Source organism: Rhinolophus ferrumequinum, chromosome 17 (assembly GCF_004115265.2).
Source record: "Rhinolophus ferrumequinum isolate MPI-CBG mRhiFer1 chromosome 17, mRhiFer1_v1.p, whole genome shotgun sequence".
NCBI lineage: Eukaryota > Metazoa > Chordata > Mammalia > Chiroptera > Rhinolophidae > Rhinolophus > Rhinolophus ferrumequinum.
Genome location: NC_046300.1, coordinates 39,529,058 through 39,553,944, shown reverse-complemented (window position 1 = coordinate 39,553,944; position 24,887 = coordinate 39,529,058). Strand labels below are relative to the sequence as shown.

Here is a 24,887-nt window from a genome sequence, read left to right as displayed (position 1 = left end):
AAAGCCCCACCTGCATTGTCATGAGGCTCTTCACAGCCTCTGTGTATTCCCTTGCTGTGACTGTTTACCAACGTCCCTTCATTCCATCTACACTGTCTCATGTCCGGTGGCTCATGTGCTGGGCTCTGGGCTAGGTCTTGGGAGGAAAAACAGGTAGGCAGGGCCCTGCCCTCTGGGGGCCCAGAGTCCAACAGAGCAAACACTCAAGCTACCCGATCGCAGAACCCATCCCAGGCCTGAGGGCAGGGAGCCGAGGTGAGGGAACAGAGATGGCTTTTGGGGGAGGTGATACATATTAGTAAATGAAAGCAGAAGATCGATGAGGAGAAGACCCTACATGGGAGAACAATGTGGGAACATGTTTGGAGGCTTGAGTGCACATAGCCAGTTTGAGAAAAATCAACTCAGTCAGTCTGATGGGAGGGACAATGGAGGTTGAAGGGCAGACAAGGCCAGGCCAGGGAAGAGGGCTTTCTAGCCTGGGATTACCACAGTGAGGAATCTGTTTTGATCCTGAAGTTCCTGAGGAGCGACCATAGGGATTTTTATTATGGAATATTAATAAGAGAACACACTCAAATATATGCAGCAGGCAGCTTTTAAAATGACTGTCAGTGATTCTTGCCTCCGGTGTTCATACTCTTGTGTAATTTCTCCCCTTGAGCGTGGGCTGGACCTGTGACTGCTTCTAATGAAGAGAATATGGCAAAAGTAAGGGACTGTCCCTTCTGCTCCCCTCTTTTGCGTCTACTCACTCTGATGAAGCCAGCTGCCATGTGGTGAACGGCCCTATGGAGCGGCCCACGTGGCAAGGAACTGAGCCTTTGGCCAAGAGCTATCCAGGATCTGAGGCCGAGTCCAATAATTTGTGAGGCACTGAATCCTGCTGACAATCATATGAGTGAGCTTGGAAGTATATCCTTCCACAGACAAGCCTTGAGTTTCACTGCAGCCCCAGCTAACACCTTGCAGCCTCTGAGAGTCCATGAGATGGAGGACCCAGAGCCACAGAAAATGAGATAATAAGTGATTTGTTGCTTTTAGTTCTTAAGCTTTGGGGTAATTTGTTATGCAGTGATAGATAAAAAGAAAATTAAAAAAGAAATCATCTGGCCCACGAGCTGAAGAAATAGAGCATTGGTTCCTTCAAAGCCTCCCGTGTCTTTTTTCCATCATACCCTAGCCCCCTTTGTCCTGCCGGAAGTAATCACTATCTAGAATTTTGCATTCATCATTCCCTTGCTTTTCCTTGTTAGTTTAACACAGGTACATTTGGCTAAATAAATTTTGTTGTTTTGCACATTTTGGAGCTTTATATAAACAGAATTACACTGTATGTACGCTTGACTTCTTTTTTTAATTCAAAATTAAGTTCCTAAGATTGAGCCATGTTGATCATGTGATTCATTCATTTTCACTGATGTGAATTTCTCCATTCTCCTGTCCTTGGACACGTAGAATGTTTTCAGTGCTTTGCTATTGCAACCAGACTGCTAGGAACATTCTTGTGCACGACTCCTGGAACATATGAGCCAAAGTTTCTCTGGGGTATACACCCAGGAGTGAAAGTGCCAGCTTATATGGTATAAGCATCTTCAACTTTACAATATAATGCAAAATATTTTCCAAAGTGTCATATGATACCATTTTCCACTCCCAACTTGAGTGCATAAGAATTCCTTTGTTCTACATCTATTTGAGATTGTCTGATTTATTCACTTTTGCCTTTTTGATGGTTATGACATCATGATTCTAATTTGCAGTTCCCTCATTACTAAGATGAACATTTTTTAATATGCTTATTGCATATTAAGTTCTATTTTCCTGTGAAATGCTTATGATTTTGTCCAGGTTTTTATTGGGTTGTCTTTAACTGATTGAGTCACAGAAGTTCTTTATATATTCTGATACTGTACCTTGTCGGTTATATATGTTACAAATATATTCTTCTAGCTTTGGGATTATGTTTTCATCATTTTTGAAGTGTTTTTGAAGACAAGAAGTTATAAAGTTTGATGTAGTCTAATGTAGCAATCATTTCCTGCATGAAGTATACTTTTTGTGTCTTGCTTTAGAAAATCTTTTTTCCCCACCAATTTATACTTTCTCCTATATTTTCTTCTTAACATTGTAAAAGTTTGGCTTCTCACATTTAAGTCTAATCCATCTGAAATGGATTCTTTCAGTATAGTATAAGGTATCCCACCAATTGGATATGAATATCCAAGTACGTAATTTTTCATATGGACAAGCACCATGAACAAGCACCATGTTGAATGGTCCAGCCAAATCAGTTCTGATTTGCAGTGCTCCCTCTGACACAGTCACGTCTCTCTATGAGTGTATGTCTGTTTCTGGGCTCTGCCTTCTGTTCCATTGTTCTGTTCCTTATGATCCAGCAATGCCACTTTGGGGTACATGTCTGAAGAAAATGAATTCACTGTCTCAAAGAGATATCTGCACACCATGTTTACCGCAGCATTATTCACACAGCCAAGGCATGAAAACAATCTAAGTGTCCATCGATGGATGAATGGATAAAGAAGTTGTGGTGTATATATACAATTAAGTGTTATTCAGCTATAGAAAAGAAGTCCCGCCTTTTGTGACAATATGCTAAGTGAAATAAGTCAGACAAAGAAGGACCAATACTGTATGATCTCACTTATATGTGGAATCTAAAAAAGCTAAGATAGAAATAGCAAGTAGAAGAATGGTAATTGCTGGGGCTGGGGAAAATGGGGAGATTTTAAGTCCAAGGGTACAAACTTTGGTCATGAAAGGAATAAATTCTAGGGATCTAAAGTTCAGCATGGTGACTATATTTAACAGTACTGTATTACATACTTGAAAGTTGCTGAGAGAGTAGATCTTAAATGTTCTAACTACACACCAAAAAAATGGTAACTATGTGACGGGATAGAGGTATTAGTTTTATGGTGGTAATCATTTTGCAATATGTAAGTGTATCAAACCATCACACTGTACACCTTAAATTTACGTGATGCTATATGTCAATTATATCTCAACAAAGCAGGGGGAAAATATTTCAGTAATGGTATAGTGAATATACATCTAACAGTTCTATACTTTGAATTATATCCCCAAAGGATGGAATTTTGCCCACCTATTTACAGCTTCTCAAAGATAGGTAACATTTATTTTTTACTTTAAACACCACCACCAGGAAAACAAAACAAAACAAACCCCATTTGGATACATGCTGAAGTTGGAGAAACACAGCCCTGATGCCACCTTGGAAAGCAAGTGCTGAGAATAGCAGAGCCTCAATCAGCTGAGTCCCTGAAGGACTAAACCAATCTGTTTCTCTGTCCAAGATTGTTACATGAGCAAGCGATGAATGTCTATTAGCTTGAGCCACTATTAGCTTGAGGCACTCTCTAAATTACTGTGCCCTAGCCAACCCTGACTTACAGAAACGCTTACCTCCTAATTTTCAGCTTTTTATTTTTTTCCTTTTCTGATATATGGACTTAAAAATCCTAAATTTCCTCTAAGGACTGCTTAAGGTGCATTCATTAATTCTGACATTTAGAATTTTTATTATCATTCAATTCAAAATATTTTGTCGATTTGACTGAGCAGGCCAGTGGGTTTTAAGAAGCATGTGTCTAAATTGCTAAATTAAAAAAGTTCTTCAATTATCTTCTTATTGATTTCCAGTTTAATTGCATTGTTGTCAGAGAACATCCTGTGTATGATTTCAGTGCTTTGAAATTTGATGAGATTGCGTGGATCAATTTTTACAAATATTGTGTGTATGCTTGAAAAAGCAGGCATGTTCTGCTGATGTAGAATGCAGTGTTTGTTCTACGTGTGTCCAGTGGCTCACGGTTGTTAATGATATTGTTGAAATCTATATGCTTACTATTTTTATTTGCTCGTTCTATCAACTTCTGAGAGAAGTTTGTTAAAAACTCCCACTATCGTTGTGGATTTGTCTGTTTCTTATTGTGGTTCTTTCAATTTTGGCTATATACAATGAGGAAATTTCATTAGGTGTACAAAAATTTTAAATCATTGTATCTTCAGTGAAACAAACCTTTTATTATCATATGGTAATCAACCTTTTTTGTTTTTTTCCCAAAGATTTTATTGGGGAAGGGGAACAGGACTCTATTGGGGAACAGTGTGTACTTCCAGGACATTTTTCCAAGTCAAGTTGTTGTCCTTTCAATCTTAGTTGTGGAGGGTGCCGTTCAGCTTCAAGTTGTTGTCCTTTCAGTCTTAGTTGTGGAGGGCACAGCTCAGCTCCAGGTCCAGTTGCCGTTGCTAGTTGCAGGGGGTGCTGCCCACCATCCCTTGTGGGACTTTGAACCAGCAACCTGTGGTTGAGAGCCCACTGGCCATGTGGGAATCGAACCAGCAGCCTTCGGAGTTAGGACCACGGAGCTCCAACCGCCTGAGCCACTGGGCCGGACTGGTGACCAGCCTTCTAATGCCTTCTTGCCTTCAAGTCCGTTTTCTTTGGTAGTAATATAATTACACCCATTTTCTTTGTGTCATATTTTCACGTCTTATCCTTTTTCATTCTTTCACTTTCAATCTTAACGTGTTCTATGGCTTAGCCATGTCTCTCACAAGTAGTTTTCGTTGTATTTAACTCCACCCCAACAAACTTTAAACTGCAGCCTCAGGTCCATTTCCACTTAATGTAACTACTACACAATATATTTGGATTTAAAACTGTTATTATTTTATGCTGTTTACCTCTCCTAATAGGCCTTCTTTTTAACTGATTTTTTAAATGAATAATTTCACGTTTTCCCCTTCTACCAGTATGGAAGTGGTATTATTTCTGTTCTTTCATTGGTTAGCTTACATTTTACAATGTAGACCTCACAAATTTAAAATCAATCAAAATCTTTGTTCTCCTCCTGCATAACATACGGTTCCTAGAACTTTTTATCGCCCTACTTTCATAAAATGGTAACGTGCTGTATTTTTCTATCTTGCTTTGTTTTTGAAAATCTCATTATTACTCTTTTATATGGTTAATCACCTTTGCATCTGCCTACCTACCTTATTGCTTTTTTACCTTTTCTTTTCTTTTTTTTTTTTATTGCCTCCCATCTGGTATCAATTCCTTCCACCTAAAGGTCGTATCTTTTAGAATTTCCTTTGGTGAGTTTCTGTGGATAGCAAACTTCCAGTTTTAATTTTTCTGAAATTTCTTTATTCCATCCTCTTTCCTGAAAGATTTTTACTGGGTGTACAATTCTAGTTTGGCAGTACACTAGGAAAAAAAATATTCTTCTGATATGAATGTTAAGTTAGTTGTCGGGCTCGCTGTCATTGTTTTGAAGGTTCTGTCAGACGAAAAACGCTGGATGCTTTGATCTCAAAATTTGCTCTTTGCCTTTAGTAATTTAGTTTCATGAAAGTGTGTGGGTTCCTTTTTTATTGTTTTGGATTACTTGGGATTTTGAATCTGTGGAGTAATGTTCATCAGTTTTAGACAATTCTCGGCCTTGATACCTTCAGGTGGTCTCTACGATCCAGTCTCTGCTTCCCTGGGACACCAAACATGAACTGGACCGCTGTGTATCCCCCCTGCAGCTTACCCTCTCCTCTGTATTTTCCGTTTTGCTTTGCTGCATTCTGCATTTCGTATGCTCCATCTTTCAGTTAAACAATTCCCTTCAGCTTATCCAGCTGTGTTTTACATTTTATCTTTCATTTCTAGAAGTTCTATTTGGTTTTCTTATCTGCTCTACCATTTTTTAATGTCCCACTCGCCTATGTTCAAGCATGTCTTATTTTTCTAAATGTACTAATTTGTGTTTTACACTCTGTGTTTGATAACGCCAGATGTTTTCTTTTTGGGAGAGTGGGCTGTTTTGCCTTTGAGGGCTGTCACCAGTGGTGTGGCTTCCTTGTGTGCTTATTGACTGCATGCTGCTCATAGTGCTTGAAAAAATTTATTGAGGTGGTTTCACCATGAGCTAGGATAAAGGTAGCTTTTTCCAGAAATTAATGGGATTTGCTTCTACCATGTACTTGGGATTCTGTATGTCTGGCACCACTGTAATTCACGACGTGAGCATTCCTTTCACCACTCTGCCAATACAGATGTGGGCTTTAGGTGTGCTCAAGGGTTGATACTTGATCTAGTTTCTGGGGCCCCAGATTTGGGAGTCTACCAGACTTAAGTGGGGCCTAGTCATCTATTTCTGTCTCCCTTGTCCTGAAAAGCCATCCACAATTATAGCTTGATCAGCAAATGCTTCTAGGTCCTAAGTGGTTTGGTACGATCACTTAACTCTCCAGGTTCTTATCATGGCTTGTATTTTGGTCTTCTCATTCTTCATGTTAACTCCCGGGTGTTAAGATTTTAGAACGTTTTACCCAGCATTTTAATTGCACTCATTAGGAGTTAGGCCCTAAAACCTAGCCTTTTATGCAGGTAGCAGAAATCAAGATCTTTGCTTTGATGTTTTAATCCTCAGGATGCCTTGTGATTTGTGCTGCTATGGATTCTTGTTTATCAACTCTGGGAATTCTCCAATCCCTTTTAAAATGTTGCTTCTCTCCTCTTCATTTACTTAATGAAGTACATTAGACATTATCATGCCATTCTCCATGTCTCCTAACTTTTCTTTCATAGTCTTTTATCTCTTAGCTGTCTTCTAGGTAAATTATTTACGTATGAGGTGTGATACAAAAATACACTGAATGTTTGAATAAAAAAATTTATTCCAGTAAAAGACACATTGCCATTAACACCCCTCAAAATACTCTGCCTCACTTCGAACACACTTATCCCATTGTTCTTGCCACTTTCTGAAGCAGTTCTGGAAGTCCTCTTTTGTGTCTTTAGTTGCACTGTCATAGCTTCCTCGATGACCTGAATCAATTCAAAACGTTTACCTTTCATGGTCATTTTGACTTTGGGGAAGAGCCAGAAGTCACAGTGCCAGATCCGGTGAGTAACGTGGATAAGGACACACTGTAATGTTTTTATTTGACAGAAATTGCCGTACCAGAAGCGATGTGTGACACGGAGCATTGTCATGATGATGAAGACACTCATGAAAGAGGACTTCCAGAACTGCTTCAGAAAGTGGAAAAAACAATGGGATAACTGTTCACAGCGAGGGGGAGTATTTTGATGGGTATTAAAGGCAATGTCTTTTACTGTAATAAATTTTTATTTAAACATTCACTTGTACATCAAGTTTAAATCACTTCCATTATGTCTAGGTCATTTTTGCCTTATAACTATTGAGTTCTTGATTTCAGTGTATTTTTCATTTTTACTGTTAACTTTTTGTCTGTTTATTCCTTCTTATTGTACGCTCATCCTTGTAATTACAGCTACTTTGCATTTCATCTCCAATAATTAAACATTGTAAGTCCTTGACGGTATCAATCTGTTATTTCCATGTTTCTGTAATCTCTCATAGTGTCTGGTCTTATGTGTTCAGTGATCAAGTAATTCTATGGGAGTTCTGCAGGCCTAGCTTGGAAAAGTTTACCTGCAAAGATTTGATTCTTCTTGTGCTAGTATCCAGGGAGTATCCTCACCCTGGAAGCACCCCAGCCTGCTGACTCCCCTCCTCGTCAGCCGCAGACCCCAGCTATTATTGCTTCTGGCTATCTAAGCCCCGGCACACCAGTCCTTACCCTGATTAATCCAGGTTCAGTTCTAATTGTTTAGTGTTGGGCTTGGGGTAGAGGAGGTAACGGGAAAAAACCCTTGGGGAACCCTCCTACTTTTTGCAAGCTGTGCCTCAAAAAGCATGTTCTGAGATCTAGCTGACATGAAGGTGAACTGCTCAGAGGTCTTGCTTACTCATACCAAAACCAGATATTCACTTTTAAAACCTCCCCTTTATTTCTTGAAACATACTAAACATATTTTATGAACTGTACTTTGCTAATTCCAGTATTTCAAGTCTTCGTGGATTTTATTCCGTAACTTTCACTCAAATTTACTTTTCCTCAACTATCTTGCGTTATAAAACGTGTTTAAAGTGAACAAATCTTAAATGTGCACCTAATGAACGTTCACATTATGTACACAGCTGTTTAACCATTGGGCTGATTAACATGTGGGACATTTCTGTCACGCCAGAATATCCCACGAGGCCGCGTTAGCCATCTCCTTCCCCACCTGCAGGTAAGCACTAATTTACATCTATCATTTTGACTAGTTTTGCCTGTTCTCGACCATTATATAAAATGACTTTTAGTAATAAAGCAGCTATAAACATTTGTGGACACATGTTCATGTCTCTTGGGAGTCCTCCCTCCCTACCCCTCTCCGCTCATCCCCCGTAATAATTCTGGGTTTTAAACTTTCTTAGGAATGACATCTTTCCAAAGTATCTATACATACCATTTTACGTTCTCAACAGCAATGAGTCCCAGTTGTTTGTACATCCTTGGTATTGTGTCTAGTCCTTGTACTGGGTGTATTATCGTGTTTTATCTCATGTTTTGTTCGAATATGTATTACCAATTATGCTAAATATCTTTTTCACATGCTTATTTGTGTTTGTAGTGACTGTTCAGGTCTTTGCTCTCTTAAAAAATTTAATTATACAGTGGTACCTCGGTTTTTGAATGTAATCCGTTCCGGAAGACCGTTGGTGTTCGGAGACATTCGCCAGCAGCCGACAGCCGGCCTCAGGAGCTTGCACTCAGCGGAAGCCACGTGACAGGTTCGACTTCCGACGCGTGTTCGAAAACCAAAGCCTTTACTTCCAGGTTTACGGAGTTTGTAAACCGAAATGCTCGTCAACCGAGACATTCGAAAACTGAGGTACTATTGTATATCCTATCAGAGATGTCTGTATTTTCTTCTAGTCAGTGACTGTATTACTTTTAACGTTATTAATTTCTTTAATTTTTTTTGTGAACTTAATCCTTGTCTATTCACGGTTGTAGAGATGTGTTCTTCTAGGTTTGCAATTCTAATTTTTACCTCTGACCTTTATTTTTTCGTGTACAATGAGGTAATGATTCATTTTAATCCATATTGGTGTCCAGTTGCTCTAGCACACTTATTGGGGGTGAGGGAGAAATCAAATAACCTAGGCCACTAAAACACCTGAGTAAGTTTATCCAATGGAGATCAATCTTACTGGACAGCCTTGAAAGCTAATGTTCAGTAGTGCTTGAAAATGGGCTACTCATCTTCTTAGGAATGACATCTTTCCAAAGTATCTATACATACCATTTTACGTTCTCAACAGCAATGAGTCCCAGTTGTTTGTACATCCTTGGTATTGTGTCTAGTCCTTGTACTGGGTGTACAATGAAAGACTCAATGAGGAATTATGAGGTGCTCTGGAAGAGCAGGGACCAAGAACACAGAAAACAGGGGTCTAGCACTAAAGGGTGATGGGCTGGAGTTGAGGAGCTCCTTTAGAGTAGGTTTAGAATCCTGGGTCTACCAACTAGTTGCAAAATCTCAAGAGTTTTGAGTCATTCCCAGGATAGAATAAAATGGGTTATTTCTCCTGAGACTCTGCTAGAACACTTTGATTTTTGCTTCAAGGAATGCCCCTATGCCTATCGGCCTGTCAAATTTCTATCATCGTGTTAATTCCTGATTAAAATACTATTTTCTCCAGGCAACCTTTCTAGATCTTTCTAAAAGAATCACCATAACACGTCCAGAGAACACAGGACATCTGTGAGGCTCAATGGTAGTTTAGTTGAGAGCAGCTCACGTAAGACAACCAGAACCTAATGGTAAGTCTGACTTTCTGATGTCACAATGCTTTTGGGGGAAAAAAATCCAGTGCTTCCCCAGTAGTCTCAGGATATAAACTAAGCTCTCTGTAGTTATCAGTTTCAAAGACAGTTCATACTGTTCTAATTTACATCCGTAGCTCTATTTCTCATTACTTCCCAATGTTTCATTCTGAGCCAATCCACATAGATCTTTCTTTTAAATGAAGAGTTTTTTTTTAAATCATCTCAGTGTCATCCCAAGTGTTAATGAAAAACCTAGTATAAATACAGGGCTAATGTTCAGAACACCCAAGTGAAAAAAAGTCCAATTGTGACTAATATTCCTCTAAGTATCACTGGTCTACTCACTTAATCTATATAGGCTGCTGGGAAATCACATGACGTTATTGTATAAAAACAGCACTCTATGAATTTAAATTACTGACTTGAATTCTGTATGATGGTCTTTGCAATGCAAAAAATTAAGCCAATGAAATAATTTCTTGCTTGCCTGAGCTTTATCAGTTGTATAGACATCACACTTGAATCTTAAGAAATCACAAACTCACAAATTCCTTCCTCTATCACAGCTCCTGATATTCGGTAATGAACACACACACAATCTAACCTTGGAACACTTGAGCTAAGTGGTAACAAACTCAATCGTTATTTTGTCAATGTCTTCACCCTACCCACTACTTGTCTGCAGTGGAAAGATAACTGTTAGTAGGACGAACGATTTCAACTTCATGTTAACTTTGAGAAATGGAACATGTCAAGTTTGTCCTGGTTTCCTCACCTACAACACGGGGTGATGTTTGATGGTAACTACAATTGGGGAAAACTTAAATAAAACAAAATAGACAAAGTGTACAGTGGGTAGGTACCACATGGCACTTTATCTGTGTCACTTGTATTTCAACCTATCACGTGTAGATTCATTTGGTTATTCTAACAAGTTTCCAGCTCTTTACTTTTAAATTTAAAATTCTTAGCTTTCCTAAAGGCTGAAAATAAAAGGAAGAGAAAAAAAAACTACTAGTATCAAAAAAACATTACAACCTAAGGAGGTGTCAATTGAATAACCAAATGTGGCTCCAATTTCTCAGATGTTCTTTGCAAATCGCATGTTTTGAAATGTGAAAAGTGAAGAACTTAAAGATCAATTAACCTCTGGGAAATACTGAACTATGAAAGTTAAATTATTTGACCTTTTGATTATTAGAGATATCACTAGGTCTAACAGACAGGAGCCTAACATTTAACATTTAACAACGCGCTTTTGTTCTACATGAATCCTAAGAAAGTGTGGTTATATCCTCACCATCCCAATATATTAGGATACATTATAAAAAACAACAAACCGCATTTGCATGAGCATGTTTTAATTTTTAAAATTTTAACAATTCAAATAAAATTCAGCTAGTTAACATAAATACAGAGTAAATGCACATAATTTACAGCCATGTACAGAAATGCAAGAATAGCAACCCTCACATAAACGGTCAAAAGATATCAACTCTTTTGAAGTTGATTATTTAGTTATGACCGATAGGTCATAATTTAATTGTTCACATATGCAGGGGTACACATTCAAAATGTTATATTAACACAAAAAAACTCAATTAAACTAGAATTCAGTTTCTAAAAGGAGTAGCATAAAAAGCAGCATATATTAATGAGAACTATAAGGGCATGACAGAGAAGAGACCTTTAAATATTTTTATATAATTAAAATTCCTTCCAATTGAATAATTCAGAAATATCTATGTTCGTAGGAATGTTAAAGTCATGATCAGTATTAGAGGAGGAAAAAGCTGAACTATTACATTTATCAGCCCCAAAGGGTCCCTACTAACAGTCTGGGCAGAAGAGCACGTAAACAACAAAAGGCGGGCATGAGCAATGCTGGAGGAGTAAAGGACAGACTGGTTTCTAGCATTTAAATCCTTCAAGTTCAAATCGATATTTTTAGTGACTTAAAACAAACCTAAAAATGTTGACGTTTTTATGCTCCAGTAAGAGTAAATCCTCATTATTTTTAACCCAAACTCTGCCGGTCCTAATATACTAATGCTAGTCTACAATGGGCATTAGGCACTAGGAGACAAAAGCCTGGATTAAATAATCTCATAATATTCTGTCTTGGTTTTGAAGTTACAAATCAGTTACTTGTGGGCCCCATCCAGGAAGGTTAGTTCCACAAAGATACATACATAGTAAGAGTTAAGACAAAGCTTTGGAGAGAGTTTTGTCCTGGATTTAAAATCACTGTATGGGACCTCACAATCACCAGGTTGGTAATTCTCAGATTTGGACTCTGAAATTTAGAAAACTGTTTTCTGTGAGCCACAGGTACCGCTGGTACCAGAGTTCTATCGGCTATTCCATGAGAGTCTGCTCTTCCAGTATCTACTGCTTTAACCTGAATAAGTTCAATTTAATTTTCTGAGAAGATTCTACAATAAAAACCATACTTATCTAAAGAGTGCAGACTACCTCCATACTAGAAATAAAATGTTATCTGATAGAAAATAGATGAAAACAAAAGTTTTTAAAAAAGTCCAATGCTTTTAAGTATGTTTTTCTTCTTAAACATTTGCATTAAACAAAAGATCTCCAAAGAAATGTTTCAGAGGCAAATTTTAAAAATAACTTTTATATAGTTTTTTTTTTTTTTAATTATCTCTGTCATACGTAAACTACGGCAGATTGTGCTTTGGGGAAAAACAAAACAATGAAAATAAATGACACTGCTTCTCTCCAGTTGTTGCACAAAGAAACAAAGTCTAAGACTCTAAGACCTTCTCCTTCCAGTACATACATAAAACTCACTTTTAAAAGCTGAATATAATGCACTAAAGGTCAACAAAAGTTTTACTTGCTAAATACAAACAGGAATAACATGTTCATCCTTGAAGGACACTTATGAATTTGCTACGACTAAATAATAAGATGTTCTTTAGCTGCTGGTTTTCACATCATTCTTAATCACTTGTGGGATACTGAGATCAGTAAGATTAGGGTGAGTCTCTGTCCTACATTCAGTACAACTAATATTTACAGATCTTCACAAGGCAAATGGCACTGTATTAGGCAGTACAAGTGGCACCTGAAAAGGCAAACGCTACAGATGGAGACTTTCTCTACAGATTTAAGTTAGAAACCCGTGGTTTTTGTTTCTTTGTTTGTTACTTGGGTTTTTTGGCATGTTCCTCACAATAAATGTCAAAGCTGAAAATCACCGTAAAAGATATGAATAACCCCAAAGGTAATGAAACTGAATTTGCCTTTGGTTTCCAAATAGATTGGAATGTTTTTAATTCCAATCAAAGCACCTCAAAAACATCCAGTTACTGTTGATTACAAGGAAGTTGTGAAGGAATTTAAGAGGGCACTGTGTTTCATTGGTGACAGCAGAGAAAGCTTGCAATGACATGCTACAATCTTCTATGTTATGTCACTAGGTGCATAGAATACTTAAAACATTTATATTCAAGATCTCCAAAACAACACCCTTAAAGCCCAGAAAAATGTTATGAATACTGTTTTGCCTAATACATGACTGTTTTAAAAAAATAACCTTAACATGGAATTCTCTCCTACTCTTATTATCTCCCCCGCCCTCAAAAAAAGGCCACAAAGTGCATTCACAAAGAGTCATTCTTAAGATAAAGCCATTGCACAAAATGTACAGTTCACGTATATTGAAATGAGTACCACACTGGAGTTTAATTGTAGAAGTTTTTTCACACCAGTATAGCAACATCCATAAGCTAAAGTCTCTTAGTAGAATTGCAGCCAACATCTTCGTAAGGGCCATATATATAACACATGTAAAGTATTACAAGGTGCAGTTGAGCTCAACAGCAAAATGTAAAAGCTGTATCCTGTTAGCACACTTAATCTGAATTAACTTGAATCTTTCTATGATTTACCACTCAAGAAATTAGGATAGAATAAATTTCTTTTCAAAAGCAGATTTGTTCATTTACAAAACTAAGTCAATTAGGATCATTACCTGCTCAATCAGATAGCAGAGGGCCCTCTTCTACAACGTTTGTACTGCCCCAGATATTTACGTCGCCTTAAAAAAAAAATAAAACCTGTCAGGGCAAAGCTGAAAATTACCATTTTCTCTACAAAATAAATGCAATCTATACAGATCTTTTGGAAATAATTCAAAGGTTCAAATTCTTAATGTGAAAGCAGAGAAAGATTCAGAAGTGGTAAAATTTTCCATTTTAAGAAAATGATACTGAAGTATGATACGTGGTAATTCAAGTTCAAACTAGTAAATCACTGAAAAGACATTCATTCATGTATCATCAAGTTAGAAAAGATATGAAGACATGCTCAAGTTATTGAAATGGCCAAAAATCAACATTTTACTGGTTTATTTTGTCCCAAACTATTACCATTTTGAGTTTCATATGTTAATGAACAATTTAAGTGTCCACATTATGCTAAACATCAAGCACCTGTAGCAGTGAAAACCAAAACATTTTAAAGATAAAAGTAGGTAAGATATTTAGACACTATTTCATTAGTTGTCAAAACCAGTGAGTACTAATGCCCAATAATTAACTTTTAAAGATTGGGCCAGATCCTCTCAAGGAAACATGAAAATAATACTGAGGATCTCACTACTATTGTTATTTTACAATAATTACAGAGAAGCCAAAAGTCAGAAATTTATGACTGTCAGTACTATCTTTGGGTAGTTTATAGTACAGTATAGAATTAGGGATGGCTTTATGGAAAAGTACTCATGGAATAAACACTATACTCTGACTGCCATAAATAAACAAAATGCAACTGTGTCCCATGGACATGGTAGAGAAAATGGCAATTTTGAAGAAGGAGCGCTTCTAAAGGCTTTTTCTTGGAGGCAGCCGAGGTTTTTTTTCACATTACCGGAAAGACCAAGTAATGTGGTTATGATTACTTTAATTCCTACAACCAGACTTCTGCTTAGGCATAGTTACATGTTCCCAAACCATTTCTCTTCTGTCCACCATGCTGGCTTCAACACTCCATGGTCCACTGGCATCTTTTGGTCTTTCCTCTTCATAGAACGGCAGCCTGATGTTGCTATCCATTAAGAAGGTAGACCACCAGTTCATAGGTGGCCATCATAATGGCTGTATTGGGAATCTGTCTCACCAGATGAGTTGTTAAACCACGGTAAAGAGACCCATAACCTTCTTCTTGAACAACCAAAGATAGTGTCTGAAAAAAAGATCTGTATTTCGTTCCCTCTTCACGTAGTCTTGTTCTTACAACTTCTGTTTAGGTAAAAAATAAAGTCATTTTATTTAAACTTAGTGATATATTTATTTATATCCTCCTAATACCGAGCACATCATATCCCATTTACCTGTAAGTGCAAGCTTAGGATAAATGTATCTGTAGTGTAACCGTAGGGCAAATGATACGTAATTTCTAATGTCTAACTTATTAAAACCAGTCACATTGAAACAACACCAAACTTCTAAGTTGGCGGCTAAAATCATGTAGACTAATTATAAAATTCCATAGGTTCCTGAATGGTAAAAGAAAGAATGAAATAAAAGTATCAGTTGTATACTAGACATAGGTAACAGGGAGAATAGATGTGATAAGAAAAAGGCGAAGAAGCAGGGAAAGGAATGCAGGTGATATCAAAAATGAATATAGATACTGTGAGAAATAAGCAGAAAATATTTTTAAAAAGTGGACAGTATAATTAGAAAATAGAATTACTAATTTACTCACAATGGTCTACATATACCAACATGAAATTTTATGTGGATGAGACTGAAAATGTTTAAAATATAAACTGCCTGCTAAAGGCCCCATCTGGGAAGCAACTAAGCAAAAATCATAAAATTTAGAGCTGAAAGGGATCTTAAAGATTATAGTTAGTCCACTTTTTCTTCATTTTAAAAAGTGAGAAAATTGGGGCTACAGAGAGGTTTTCGTCAGTTGATGGTAGAGGCTGGGACAAGAAATCAGAGTTTCCGACAGAAAAGTCTGTTCTTTCCACATTCATTATTTGTCAAACTTTTTCAACACACTACTCTTGATGGGCCTGTGGGAAATGGCCTAAAGCCATTTTCACTGCAAATTTCATGTCCTACCTTAAAAATTCATGCCATTTATACATTCTTCTTTGACATAGTTTATAAACCGTACCTCTTCTTGTAATGACATCATCTCACTCGAAGGGACAGGATACTTAAAACTCCCAAACACTCTCACCTTAGCAGGCCACTGGCCCACAGGACGCCAGAACCAAATAATGCTGCTGGCACTGTCCTCTTGTGACTTCTCTTAAGGAAGTTAGGATTTCCCTCAGGAAACTGGGTAAGTTCATAGCCCAACTTGAGTCGAGTTGGTTTTATTCATAAATTACATTTGAGGCAAATACTCATTTCCTAGACCTGTTTTATTGTTCCGGATACAGCTTTAACCAGAACCTCAGCTTTATAAAGGTTAGTGTAAATGTTAAACAGTGTAACAAAAGGGAGCACTTAGATTAAAAACCGGAACCAAAACAAACCTCAAGCACACCAAAATCAAAGGCTACAGATGCTAAAACAAAACAAAAAGTTACAAAAAACCTCAGCATGCTGCAGACCAATTCTTAAGTGATTTTCTTAGCTATTTATGAAACAAGTTAATATTGTAAAACAAAGACAGAAATAAATCATTCATATATACTTATTTGCCAACATGAAATAGTGTAAAACCGTTTGGTCTTTGGGATTAGGCTTCAATTCAAATTTAGGCTCTATCACTGAGTAAACTATGAGACCTTGAGCAAGTTACTTACAATCTTTTCTTATTTCCAATTCGAAAATGAAGACAGTTGTGGTTATGTTCTAGCATACCTAGATTTAGCCAGATTTTTATGATTAGCAATAATGTATATAAAGTATCTAGTATACCATCTACATCCCTATGTTTTTGAAAAAACAGAAACTTGCCCAAAGTCACCTGGCTGGAATCTAACTGATTCTGGGTTCAAATTTGTCCAGAGTGCATGTTAAATTACCACCACGCCACTATAGCATATACTGACATATTAAAATTGCTTTACAAGTATGTTAACTTGTATAGGTTTGATCCTATTATGATGAACTCCTAAGAACTACACGTTGTTATACTGAAATTCAGTAAAATTATAAATGCTTGAATAAGTGGGCTGCTGGCTGGAGAGAGCATTTCTCAATTAACAGAACATTACTTAGAAATTCAATTCCTCTTACCGTGCGGATATGCTATACTCGTGGCACAAGTCTTTGAGGTGGCAGCAGCTAGCATCATTCCCACAAAATCTGATGCTTCTTTTACGGACTCTTCATCATCTTCCATTGTAGAAGCAATCTTGTATTCCAGTAGTTTTTGCTTAATACTTTCATAAATAACAAAATGGATAACAGTCTCTGATATGCCAGCATATGAAGCAGACATGCCTCTGTAAAATCCTCTAAGTCCATCTGTCTGATACACTTTACGAACACACTCAAAAGCACCCATTCGCTTTTCCCCACGATTCCTGAAAAGCAAAACAGAGAAGTATTTTTGATGTAAGTAAAGTAGTACAGGTTTTTAAATAAAATATAGTAGAAATGTGCCACTGTATATAATGAAGAATGATCCTCTTTAATTCATGAAGAAGTGAAGTCAGAATTTTAAAACATTCGTTTTAGATTTTCTATTCTTTTGTCCCGAATTTGTCGTATTAGATGAGTAACATGTACGCAATTAATTTTACTGAATGCAAAACACACTGCGCTGAACATTCAGTTTCACGTCCTCATTGAAGTTTGCACTGCAGGGATGAGCAGCAAAATCCTTTAGTGCAAATATATTGTGCCTGCAGCTCAAGATTACAACAAAACAAACAAAAACACTCACATTATATAATATTAAATCCAGTTTTAAGTTGCGAAGATTTCTTTTGCATTTAATAACATACAAAAAGAATGACTGGGACTCCAGTGATGACAGTACATCACAAAACCAAGGAGCACAATTAATCTAATTTCTGTGTATCTGAGGGCTTCTTCTAAACTCATCCAGTTCTTCCCCAAAAGTGATTGAGTGAATTTAAAACAAATCTCCTTTGAAGGTAATGGCCATATCTTTCCGTTCAGTATCCTAATGAATAGTGAATGAGGACCTTTACAGTTATCAAGTATTTACTGAAGACTGAGCCAAGAAAATGTTCTTAGTGCTACGTAAGGGTGCAGCACTTACACTTACGTAAGTATATAATTTTGAGTTTATAAAAGTATTACCTCACGCTATGATTTCCCCCAAAATAAACTATCTATAAGAAATGGACTTAAATGCTACCGACAGGGAAAGAAGTAGAAAATTTACCTATTTATAAGTTATTCACAACCTGGTTCTGACATAACAAAATAAAACCACAACTAAGACACATACCTGATATCCTACAGATCCCTCCAGTTTTATGAACTAATGGCTGTCCTCAACTACTGACATTAAATACCTTCTGAGTTGAATTATCCACGCAACCAACTGATAACAGTTTCTGCCATCAAATCCGTCCTTACAAAGTTAAAAGAGCTACAAGTCCCAAAGGGTAACATGCAAACACATCAGTGCTGTTCTAGATAGCAGGGTTATAAATTAGCACCTTGAAATTAACACTTCACAACTACCCGACCCCTATTCCATTCCCCATTCCCAAGCCTAAGAAATTGTGCTGGCTTGTGTTACAGTTGGTAGTAAGAGTTTTAAGCCATGCTTTTCCTGGATCTCCTACAAATCCACCCTATAACATACTGAAGGGTACCCCTGGTAGTTAATAATAGTATAAATAGACTGGCATCACACACTTTCTTAACCTTTGCATTGTCTTATCCACCATTATTACCTGTCAGATATTTGGCTTTAAGAAATAAACTTTGAATTTTTCTGTATCACTTAAGATTTTATTAAAATTTATTCCAGATGGGAGAAGAATTAGACTTTTTTTTCAAGTCTCCAAATAACATACAGTTCAACATGACAGGTTGTGGAAAACAGAAATTTAATCAGGCGTAATTGTTAATGATTTCTTACATCAGTTTTATTTGTAAGATACAACACTACTTCCCAAACCCTAAAATATAAAAAACAGTGGAAATTTGTTGTGTCTAGTCTACTCCAGACTGCAAGGCAAAAACAGTTCCAAAGCAATTAGAATTATTATTATTATTATTATTACTACTACACACCAGATACCGTGTTTCCCCAAAAATAAGACCTCGCTGGACAATCAGCTCTAATGCATCTTTTGGAGCAAAAATTAATATAAGACCTCGTCTTATTTTACTAATACTAATGTAATATTAATTTTTGCCCCAAAAGACGCATTAGAGCTGATTGTCCGGCGAGGTCTTATTTTTGGGGAAATAGGGTAGGCTCTTTGCCAAAGTCCCTAAACTTAGGACCTAGGTGGTTTGCACTGACTGTTGCCTCTGCTTAAAATGGGCTCAAAAAACCCATTCCGTGACTATTCCATTTAAAGCTGGTCCCCACTGGTTCCTGGTATAACTCTAGAACCTAGCAATGGCTGCTCAATATAGATTTACTGAGTGAATGAATCTTTCTACCATCAAGTGGTCAGCGGTAACAGATGAGGTCTATGAATGTATGAGAGCAGAATCCCAGGCCAGGACTTCCTGTATATAAGGGTACTGAATTTGAGCAATGATCCTCAAAGACTCAGCCTGGACTAGTTGATCATGTGGGTTATTTAGCTGTTGGGAGTCCAATTATAATAAGCCATGTAGTGAAATATCACTGCTTGGGCTAGGTTCATATGTCCTTCTTTCTTCCATTTAAAAACACAATACACTTTCTTCCCTGAAGTGTCCTACTACCAACCATTGTATCACTTTTGCTTCTAATGGTAGACCCAAGTTTCAAAAACAAAACAAAAAAACTCAGCAGCAAGAAGGGAAAATACCTGGCATTGAAATCTCACTGACATAAATTTATAGGAAAAAAAATTAGTTGAAACCAACTTTAACTTTGTTTTAATGAAATAACATACCTTGCATCAAGCTGTAACCGAGTCTTTATAAGCCAAATGGGGTTGGTTGCTGTGATTGCGGTAAAACCTAAACAAACATGTTTAAAATGAACTCTGGTAAAAATGAATACACTATTAACTTTAAGGTTTTTTAAATTATACACATCTATTATTAAAGAAAATGCATATAAATATTTCAATATTAACTGATATATGCTTTACACTTTTATCTTACATCCATACAAACATGAACATTTGTACTTTATTTCCAAGCTACATTCTCAAATTCTGACCATAACTAAAAGATAATCTTTTAAAAACAAAATGTATAAATCCCTCTACCATAATATTCAGAATATCCTCTGGGGTGCCTTCTACTCTCTAAGCTAAATTCAGAAATCTATTTCTACAAACACACAAAAATTGTGTGTATTTTAGGGATTTTTAGCATGCAAGCTGTAACAACTACTTGGGGTCCAATTAACATCAAAAATCACTATGTTCAAAATGGATTCTATATAAACATCAGCATTTCCTAATATTTGATCTTAAGCTGATTGTGCAACAGAAAAGACTGTTGTTTGGCCTTATGAATACTTTATATAAACATACACTTAATACTGTTAAAATAATTATACCACAGAGGTAAGGTTTCTGTTAAGAGTTAATAGGACAAACCTATTTTTTATCCAGTTAAACACATACAAAAAAATAAAATGTTCAAAACAAAAAGTTACAAATTGGAACTCCCCTCTCACTTATATAGACACTGGAGAGAGAAACCCAGGGTAGAAGCAGCTGTAGTTTACTTTAAAGTACTAAGTACTATCAGTGCAGAAGGGTGGTCACCTAAGATGGCTCATTCCAGGTAGTCAATTAAGACCTCTGGAACAGTGTGTTTCTAGCCTAGTGCATATCTTTACTTGCTATCTTCTTAGTGCTATGGAAAAATAGCAGCATGAAATTCAAACTTGATGAAAACTGATGAAGCTTGCTTCATCTATACAAAAGAGGGTTTTAATATATTGCTTGCAAACATTTAATATCAGCTACCCAAACTTCACAGAACTACTTAAATTAAGCTACATTTATTCAATTGGCCTGTAAATTCAATGAAAATTTACATGCAGAAATGTCTAAGGATCTTAACTGTTTTAATACTTTCTATCAAATACTAGCAGGTCAAGCACATTATTTTTAGAAAGGTAGACTATAACCAGCACATTAAATATGAGGCAAATTTTAAGAAGCAAAAATGTTGTGAATAGTTTATTTTTTAAGTTAACATATAGTGCAGAACCAATCATAAACCTTTTTTGGCTTTCAAAGCTAGTACGGGTATATCAACAAATGCAAAATAATTTTACTAAATTGTATACAAAGTGGAATTCAGTCTCACAGGTTCTTTTCTAGAATGTTAGATAGTTAGCTAACTCAAATTTTACTCCTTTAATCCACTGCTTTAACACTGTAAAAATAGCCAGATGTTTCACAAAGGGATGCTCAAATTGAAATCTATCAAGGCAAGATAAATAGAATAAAAGTTTGATTTGATAACTCCTTTAATAATCCTGTAATGGTTATATAGTCTCCTTTTCACTTAAGTGCTTTTAATACTACATATATTATGTATAAAACTAGAACGGGACCAGTAATTTTGTAGGCATCAGTACTAAATAATAAAAATTTAAATGTTGGACAGGTTGTCAGGACCATTTTTATATAAGGTTCTTTTCATGTATATAGTGTTGGTAAAGGGAAAGAGAAGAAAAATATGAAACTGTCAGATCCATTTAAGTATTTTTTGTTCGCAAAAGATTTTTCTTGCATGGCCTAGACTTAATTGAAAATAAGGTTACAGAGCATTATTTTTCCTTGGCTTGATCCTCACTTATCTAAGTAAAAAAGTCAAACTAAAGATGTTCAAATTTTATTTTAAAGCAAATACGAACCAGACATCAGCATTCTGGTCATATCCTTAATTTAATGATTCTTTATTTTTAAACTTAAATATTTGTATTAGCTAAATGTCTGTACAGCAATATTAGGGGTTTATTAGTGAAAAGCCACTAAGCAGCACAAACGAACAAAATATTCTACATTACTCACAATGGTTTTTAATTATTCTGTGAAAATTAAAAATATATATATTTGTTTTATTAAATTTAGAAAGGCTAAAACGGGGAATTACTACATAAAACTTAAAAAAAACCCAGCCTTTCTAGGTAAAAATCTAATTCAATTCATTATACTTTATTTGAGAAGAAGATAAGCATCAAAGTATTTTAAAAAATAATTATGTTCTACTTCTAAAAATATAAACTTAGTATCCAATCTTAATACTCTTCCAAGTCACAGAATTCCTCAGAGGCCAAAACCCCCTTATATTATGTAAACTTTAATCAGTATTTATAAATATTACTAGAAATAAAATTTCAAATTACCCATAAATTATAATTTTAATTATTCTCTGTACAAATTAAACAATGACAGGATGCAAACAACAGGTATTTCTCACTTAACTAAAATTCATTTCCAGACACAAATTAACCTATGGAATAGTGCACATTAAAATTAGGTAAGTGGGAGAATGTTGTCACCTTATCCCTACGTAACTCTCATTGTCAGTAAGTTGTGCTTACTATATAGTTGGTTTGGCTCAACTTGCCCAATAAGCTAGCTCGTAATAAAGACGCTAGCCCAACTTGCCAGCAAACCATTAGGTTAAAAGAATCTGGGAATAATCCACAGGTTTTTAGCTATTGGTCTTTTACCAGTTAAAACTCTGATCCTTGAGTTTTGTGCTATTTATAGTCTCTTATCAAAGACACTCTAATAAACTAAGTAGATATTATTAGGCTAATGAAATCTAGAAAAATATAATCCATTAATCCAAGAAATGAAACAGGTGGGAAGAAACAAAAATTTATCACTAACTTTGAATTATACGTATTAAAGCAATTTGAAGTTGACAAACATCCAAAGCCAAACATATCTTCCTATTTTTTTCTAAGACAAACATACACAAAGATATTGGGAATGGTGCCCCTGAAATTTAGAAATTTCCTATTATTTTTTATTTTGGCATTTAAATTTTGTGACATTTTGATAATATGTTAACTCACTATAATATTCTGAGTACCCTGTTAAACATTAAAACTGACTTAGAGGTATATGTAGGATCTATTTGTAGGTTAAGAATTAATGTTACTCCACAGTCAGTTAAAGCAAAGTGGTAGTATATTGGCCATACTGTTAGTAGTGTGGTTAGTATTTCATTAGAAAGTTTTTAAAAACTTTTAAAATGCAGTTGTTTAGTTTTGCTTCACCTAAGACTCCATTTGATAATGTAAACTGATTAAAAACCAGATTAACAGAAATCCTGCTTATAGTCTATAAAACTTGCTGAAAATGTCTGTTTCATTAAGTGAGTGATACCTGTGGTACTGCATTTTTAGTACTTTTTATTTCAATTAATTTCTTTAGTAGAACAAAGCCCACCTAACTTTCTGAGAAATGTATTAAAACTACTAAAAAACAAATTAAAACTAAAACAGCTAAGATCCCATATATTCTTGTCCTGCATTTATTTTCAAAGTAAGGACAGGTATTAAGATCAATGAGTAGAAAAAAGCCAAGTATCAACAAGCAAGAGAATAGAAAGCACTGTTGTGTTAGATTTTTAAAATATGTTATGCTAAGCAAAGAGAACTTTTTCTCCAAGTTGCAGGATGGTATGATACCAGTTACAACTATGTATCTCTTAAATACTGTTATCAATTTCTTTGGTGGTCAAGGCGATTATGGCCAAGCTGAGGACCCCAGGCTTTTACTATATGATGACTGAAAAGTTACCCCATTCTTCCTTCTAGAAGGAATATTATAAAGGAATCAGAATTAAAGTTTTAGAAAATATTCAGATAATGCACACACAAATTCAGGAAATAAAAGTTCATTTCCCGCCTTCTATTAATTCCACAGCTACTGTAAATTCCCAGGGGATGTTTCTTATAACTAGAGGCTGCAAGAGATGCTCAGATCAGTACTCACGAGGTTTAAGTTAGTCCATATTTCTACAGGAAGTGACCTGCGGATGGGGAGCATGAGATGACACGATCTCACTCTTTTCTCGGGAGAAATGTACAGTAAATGCCTAAAATAGACACAGGCTTTTCTGTATCATAACAACAAGCAGTGACCTCATCAGAAACATGTGTACAAAATGAATCCCACTGGAAGGATCTGAGAAATATTTACGGTGAGATCTAACTTTTTTGAAAATTTTAAGTTAAAAAAGAAAAAGAAAGGAGTATCAAAACGGGCCACCAATTTTTTTAAAAAAATGCACCGAGTACTGAAAATTCTGCCATCTGCAACAGTTTCAGAGTCCAAATACTTACCTAAAAGACCAATTTTGCCTTAAAAAAAAAATGCCAACCTTGTCAAAGGGAATCTAAGAAAATATTTAGAGGGAATTGTCATATTCCATTTTCCTACCATTATTTATCTACCATGATTGGAATTGAAATTATAATTTTCTATTCTTTAACAACCAGCCTATTTAGTAAACCTTAAAAAAAAGAAACCAATATCCAAGTAACTTCATTTTGTTAACTATTTATCATCTTTTTAATAAATAAAATAAAAGTATATGTTGCTTCAGTAGTACCTTTCACCTTTTGCACTATGGCCAGTAATATTGCACATCCATTTTTATGAAATATTTTGAGTTATTTTGTATTTAATTTCTTGTGTTCTACAAAACAAAAAAACAGGAATAATGTTTACACACAAACACAAAACATCTGTTCAATCATCCATCTGGCTGAATGAACTGCCATGGACCCCAGACTTTTACTAAAATATTTTTTAAAATTTTATATATGTAAGACAAAATTTCTATTTAATGAGTAAAAAATTAACCTTTAATAAACTTTAAGTCAATAGAAAAATATATCTTGAAAAATAAGTGAATGCTATAAACAAATAAAGTCCATTAAGTATCTAGTAAATGTTAAACGATTATATTATGGGTACTTTAAAAAAACTGAACAGAAATTGTTGGAATATATAATCCAATAAAATTGGAATTCATTTCCTTTTAAGTCTGTAATGCTATATATAATAGTATATACATTCCAGATAA

The 24,887-nt window shown here is 35.6% G+C and overlaps 1 protein-coding gene across 1 annotated transcript in view; it reads right to left on the bottom strand.

Moving 5' to 3' along the window:
- Positions 1-14,606: 14,606 nt before the first annotated feature.
- Positions 14,607-24,887, bottom strand: part of SLC25A36 (solute carrier family 25 member 36) — a 28,827-nt gene continuing 18,546 nt past the window's right edge. The window contains exons 5-7 of the mRNA XM_033132036.1: positions 19,763-19,829; positions 16,959-17,248; positions 14,607-14,993 (exon numbers count right to left, since the gene is read on the bottom strand). Of these exons, the coding sequence (XP_032987927.1) occupies positions 14,800-14,993; positions 16,959-17,248; positions 19,763-19,829 (551 nt within the window). The 3' untranslated portion in view covers positions 14,607-14,799. The remainder of the gene's footprint in view (positions 14,994-16,958; positions 17,249-19,762; positions 19,830-24,887) is intronic.